This window comes from Nematolebias whitei, chromosome 21 (genome assembly GCF_014905685.2).
Source record: "Nematolebias whitei isolate Nwh7 chromosome 21, NemWhi1, whole genome shotgun sequence".
NCBI classification, from domain to species: Eukaryota; Metazoa; Chordata; class Actinopteri; order Cyprinodontiformes; family Rivulidae; genus Nematolebias; species Nematolebias whitei.
Genome location: NC_056518.1, coordinates 21122085 through 21128207, shown reverse-complemented (window position 1 = coordinate 21128207; position 6123 = coordinate 21122085). Strand labels below are relative to the sequence as shown.

Sequence of the window (6123 nt, the reverse complement as noted above, 5' to 3'; positions counted from 1 at the left end):
CGGCTTATACACAGGCGCGGCTTATACACAAGCGCGGCTTATACACAAGCGCGGCTTATATATGTATAAAACAGTTTTTATTTTTAAATTAAGTGGGTGTGGCTTATATTCAGATGTGCTCTATAGTCCAGAAATTACAGTATTACTTCAATTATGGTTAAAGGGGAAAACATGGAGTTATTAGGCTACAGTGTCATCACCATCCAGATCTGAGTTGAAATCTAATCTCAGCACCAGGCTGATGTCAAAAGTCCAAGTATTTATGCAGAGATTAAAAGAAAATCTTAGTGTTTAACATTGAAATGAATGAAATAAAAGTATCATTGTAATGTTGTTTTCTGTCCAGCAGGATTTGGATTCTTAGACGAATTAAAACAAGAAACTTAGAAACCATCTGTGAAGAATAAAGCTCCAATGTGAAATGCTGATTTGACAGCTTATCTTTTCAGACAATTTTTTTTTTTACTAATTGGCATTTTCTACTGAATCTGATGTTAATTTAATGTGATTATAGCCTGCTGTCAAAAGGTGAAGGTGGATGATAACAGTGTCTGATTTTACCCAAATATCTCATAAACCACTGGACAGAGTTGAATAAAATTTGCAGGAAGTAATCATTGGATGTGCATCTACATCTAAATGACTTATGGAGACAGATTCAAGACGTCTGCAAACTGATCCTAAAAAACAAAAGTGGCTGTAAATCAGTCAAATTTACAGATATTGAGCAACAATTCAATGTGGTAATAACAGAGTCACTCACAATACTTTGATTATAACTTTCTGCAGCATTGCACAAAATAAGGTTCTTCATCATGTTCTCAATGTAAACGGAGCTTACTCTAAATCCTACAGTCAAAATGTAGTGGGTGATATGCATTCCTTCAAGGTATTATAGACCTTTATTGAATTTGAATGGAACTATTTTTATATATATATTTTTTTTTGTAAAGTGCACTGAGATGACTTATTGTGAGCTGGTGCTGTAAAAATAAACTGAATCTTTATGGTTACAATGCAACATGATGAATATTTCTGATGCATACGGATACGGCAAATAAACTCCCGTGCTTGTAAAGTACCTTGCAGGAGAGGATGTTGCCAAAGGCAGAGAAGGTGTCGTACAGAGCTTTGTTGTCGATGGACTTGTCAAGGTTCTTGATGAACACGTTGCCCACGCCAGACTTCCTGAGGGAGGGGTCCCTCTGTGACCACATGATCCTGATCGGCTTCCCTTTCACCACGTCAAAGTTCATGGTGTCCAGGGCTCTCTCAGCTAAAGGGCAGGACAAAGAGAGAGGCGGGGGTCACGTGCTGTTGTTTATGCAGAGCTTCAGCTCAGAAAACACACCTTAGTGAGCAGCATTCAGCAGCATGGAGACAGAAACGGCACAAAGCTGTGGATTCTGAAGATTTTGCCCTCCTGCGGGGTACTGTTAGCCACATGGTGGACACAGCCGCAGACCATGTGGCTGATCTGCCAGCAGCTGGGGACAAGTGTTGAGCAGCTGCAAACCAAATCCACATGCCCCCCTGTTCACACATGCTTATATGCAACATTTCTCAACCAATGTGACACTTTCATTTAGGCCCAGTGAGACCAATATAACCCTTTTCGCTCGTCTGTTGCATCAGTTCTTATCATTATGTGCTCGTGTGCTGAACATCCTTTTGTTTAGTCGCGCCACACACGTGCCTTTCCAGCTGAAAGTGTCTGGTAAACAAAACAGAGCTCCCTCGCGTCTGCTGGCATCAGCAGTTTGGCCTGCAATTGTACTTCACAACCAGAGACGAGGGTGTGAAACACGTGGACTTCTGGAAGGTTCAGAGTAAAAATCCTTGTTTAAATTGGTTGTTGTTTTTTTTAAAGATCTTAACTAATTAATTCAGAGTTGAGGGTTAAGAAGATGGCAATTGTTAACGGTTTGTCTCAAGTGTCTCGCAGCAGGCAAATTTACGGTTGCTGTGAGGGAAGTGCTATATTTAGAGGGGGGGTCCTGACAGGCATGTGCTGGCATGGAGCGTGAGGATAACATTCTCTACCAACCATGAGGAAAGGGACATTCACAATTGCACAGATGAGCAACAACAGCTCTCATGTTCACACAAGTGAGTAAATCCAGTTATCACATTATTACGAGAATCCCTGTCACTAAACATTACTGCTCCAACATTTCAGTCGATATTTAAATTTACATCTTATCCCCTGCAGTTCACCTCAGAAGCCCCTTCCAGGAAACAACCCCGCCATAACCCTTTTAATTCGGACTTTTTGGGAACATCGTCCAGCTCAGATAAGCTGTGACAGGTGCTTTCTGTTGATACAACAGGAGAAATGTTCACAGTGTGGGCAGTGCCACCAGGCCTCAACACCTGCTTTTTTTACTCAGAGCTCTGCTGCAGTGTGGAAACTAAGAAAGGCAACTTGAATTGATCACTAATAAACCAAACAGATCAATGTTTATTAGACTGAAGGCCTTTAATAGTTTTATTTGAACCGTGAGTTAATATTTTAATCAAAACTGGCCTGTCAATCTGAGGCAACGTGAGTTGTTTTGCTTTTAAAAAAACCTGCAGATTTCTCATATGCAGCCAACATGGAGGCAGGAAACATAACCACATTTTGGCATATTTGATTTTAACATAGAAACAAACAAAAAACATACAAATTGCACCAATCAAACTTTATCTGATGGGCTTGCAGCCATGAAAAGATGTCTGATGTTTCCTTTAAAATTCATCGCAACATGTCTAAGGAGGCAAATCATGTTTTATATGAACAATCGGACTCCTTATTCCTTAAATGTGGATGAAAATTGTCCCTTATGTTTTTGGCCTCTGTATACGTGTCCGAGTAGAACACTATTGTTTTACACTGTTTCAGCTGTTTTGTAAAAATGACATTTAATGGAATATTCTGATCCATATGTTGCAAAAAGCTATTAATATTTGAAGCATTTAGACTATTTACTCACTCCAAATTGAGAATATTTAACATTTATAACATAGCTTTGATCAACAATGTCACAATCAAGCTCAAAGTAGCTGAACCCCTCCACCCCCAGGTACTTTCTTACCGTCAGCAGGTTGGGAGAAGTTGACATAAGCATATCCCAGGGAGCGCCGGGTGATCATGTCCCTGCAGACGCGGATGGAGAGCACGGGGCCCGCGGGGCTGAACTTCTCGTACAGCATCGCCTCGGTGATGTCGGGGTGCAGGTCGCCCACATACAGAGAAGCCATGGGGTAACTCCCAGCAGCTGTGTTCATGCTTCTTCTGCTCCAAAATAAAAGAACTTCCTCTGACCCGGACTCCAAAAAAAAATAAAAATAAAAAAATAAAATTAAGATCCTGTAGACTTCTTTTTAAAAACCTCCACACCTTTTTGTTGTTTTTTGTTGTTTTTTTAATTTGCAATTTTTTTTTTTTAAGAGTTTGTATTTTTAGGTATATATTTTTTAAGGATTTTGTAGATTTTATGTTTTTTTATGAGTTTTTCAGTTTTATTAGAGAACAGTGAGTTGGGAACTCACGGTGGGTTTGTGGCCGGGGAAAGAGAGTGCGTGAGGAAAGCACGGGCACTTTATAGCTGCTGTCAGTGGTCAGGGTCAAACTTTGGAGAGGGAAAAAAAAACCCCACCAGAGCATGTGTTGTAAAAGGGAGAGAGCACCGCTGAGAGGCAGACCAACACAGAGAGCAGCTCCCCACAGCGACGCCTGCTTGGAGAGGGACTCCACAGATCCAGCAATAAATAAATCATTCAGGGAGAAAACTGCTGGAAACGTGACAAGAATGTATGACACTGATGAACATTTGAGTAAATTGTCTTAGGTCTTCATCAACTGCTTAAATTTACTTTACAATTTGTGTAATTAATTCATGTATGTTGTTCATGTTTTTATTACACAGCCAGTGTTTGTGCGTCTGGTGAATTTTGTTGTTCAAATTCCACTCAGTTTCACAAAAGAAAAGAAAAAAACTTTGCTGATGTTTACTTCACCCCATGTAAACAGCATATTGTTATATCAAGGCTATTCATATGGCGGCCCGTGGGCCACTTTCAGCCAGTGGGAGACTTTAGTCAGGCCCTCCAATGAATTCATAATTTAATTTAATTTTTGAGTGAGTGGGGGATGGATGTTCTGGTTTTGGGTTCTTTTTATTGCATTTATGATTGAATGCAACAAAATAAACAAATTTAAACAGTAAAAATGATTGTAATACTTGGTTTATTTACATAATGACTAATTGCTGGATGCCTAGTCCCGAGCTGCTGGCTTTCAGTTACTGTGCCCCCCCAAGCAGTTTAGTTGAATAGCCCCGATTAAAAATTGCCAGCAACATTGTTGGATTACACTTTTTAAATGCAAGTGCTTCTTTGTCCCCCCCATCCCTCCATAATTTTAAATATAGTTTGTCAATATTCTCACAATGGTCAGTTTCTTTTTTTAGGAGCTCCAATCCAAACTTATGAGGTAAAAAAAAAGTTTTGCACATGTGTCCACTACTGTTGTGTCCAGGACGATGCTCATTTCTTGATTTTTCCCAGGGGCTCTTCCTTCCAGCTTGTAGGTTTTAAGCATTTAATTCACAGGTTGCCCAAATCTTTATTCCATATTTAAAGTTTTGATGTCACTTGCCCCTAAATGGCATCAGACCCTCAGGTGTGACATCAGGCCCAAGGCTGTAAAGCAGGGGGAGGCAATATATTCACTTGTCCTGAAGGCAAGCTTGTCTTTCTGTCCAGCTGATGTCATCCTTAGTATCAGTGTATAACCTGGAAATCATGTGGAAGTTTTCAAAGATACTGTAAGAAAAAAAGCTTCCAGTTTTTGTGCACAGAGATGGTGGATACCTTTTTGGGCATGAACCCCAAAGGCCTGTAAATGGATTTGGTTCATCTCTTTCCACATTTGTCCAAAAGTGTGCCTTTCTTCAAAAGTTGCAGTCTAGAATAATGTTAATCTGCAATGAAAAGCTCAAGACAACGGTGTCCTCCACAATAGAAACTGCCATCCGGTTGCATCCATTACACTGGCAGCCATGAGTGGTGGCTGTCCAACATGAAAACCATTTAATTTATCCATTATTTGACAATTACTAGCTGCCAATAGGCTGGTCCTGTGGCTCGTTGCTTTGGCAGTAGTCATCTCATCCTCTAAATTGCCATAAAGACGCTGGATTTTCAGAAATGGGTCCCAACTTATGAAAATTCTTTGTCAGCTTCCCTCTTCAAAAATCATTTCTAACGCCATCCGAGCAGACTTTTCAGCCATCTTGATCAGTTTTGACAAGTACACAAGATGAGTCTTATCTCCCTATGCGAGAATCTCAGTTTTGGTCCTGCAAAGCGAAGGATAAAAATGTCAAGACCAGACAGGTGACGGACTGAAGTTTGTAACCGTTGAAAAACAAAAAAAAGCTCACAAAACACAAGGCCCAGACTGGAGTACAGAGTGAAGTTTGACTTCATTAGCCCTGGGTCCAGTGCATCCGAGCATCCCATGTGCAATATAAATGTGTGGGAGATGTAGAGTGTGTGGTCGACAAATGGTGAGGCATGTTCACCAAAATGAAGCGAGAGTCTTACTTGGGAGAATAAAAAGTAAAAACTGGTCCCACAGCTCCAAACACCATACAAGGGTTCCCAGTACTACATTTATAAATTTTGCCTTTGGTAAAATTAGAATACTTAAAATTTGAACAAAAGCCAAGTAAACTGCTTTTGACAGCATGATTACGAATTAATTTGACAAGTTTTACTTTTGCATGGCTTCTTTAGGGTGATTAACTGAAAATGGGCAAACAAAAAAAAAAAAAAAAAAAGTTGAGCACCCGTTTGTTTAAAGCAGATTTTACTGGAGGCATGTGCATCTGGATATGTTTTAGGCCTGTCAGCTAAGTCCAAGTAAATCCTGATCAAGTTTAAAGGACGTTTTAAGCCCATTCACTTGTGTTTTTATTAAAAAAAAAAAAAAAAAACCACACACTTTGCTCACCCATTGAATGAGTGCAGAACTGTTCCACCCAAGAGCCAATTAGTGCAAACCGACCAGCTGCACAACTTTAGGCATGCTCAGCCACCTCACTTTTGTTCAATACATCTAGACTGTTCAGAAAC

At 40.1% G+C, this 6123-nt stretch overlaps 1 protein-coding gene across 2 annotated transcripts in view; it reads right to left on the bottom strand.

Annotated features, from left to right (window-relative positions):
* Positions 1 to 3449, bottom strand: part of pabpc4 (poly(A) binding protein, cytoplasmic 4 (inducible form)) — an 8707-nt gene extending 5258 nt beyond the window's left edge. For both annotated transcript variants that reach the window (XM_037695129.1, XM_037695130.1), the window contains exons 1-2: positions 3078 to 3449; positions 1083 to 1276 (exon numbers count right to left, since the gene is read on the bottom strand). In XM_037695129.1, coding sequence (XP_037551057.1) covers positions 1083 to 1276; positions 3078 to 3270 — 387 coding nt within the window. In that variant the 5' untranslated portion in view covers positions 3271 to 3449. The remainder of the gene's footprint in view (positions 1 to 1082; positions 1277 to 3077) is intronic.
* Between the last annotated feature and the right edge of the window lie 2674 nt (positions 3450 to 6123).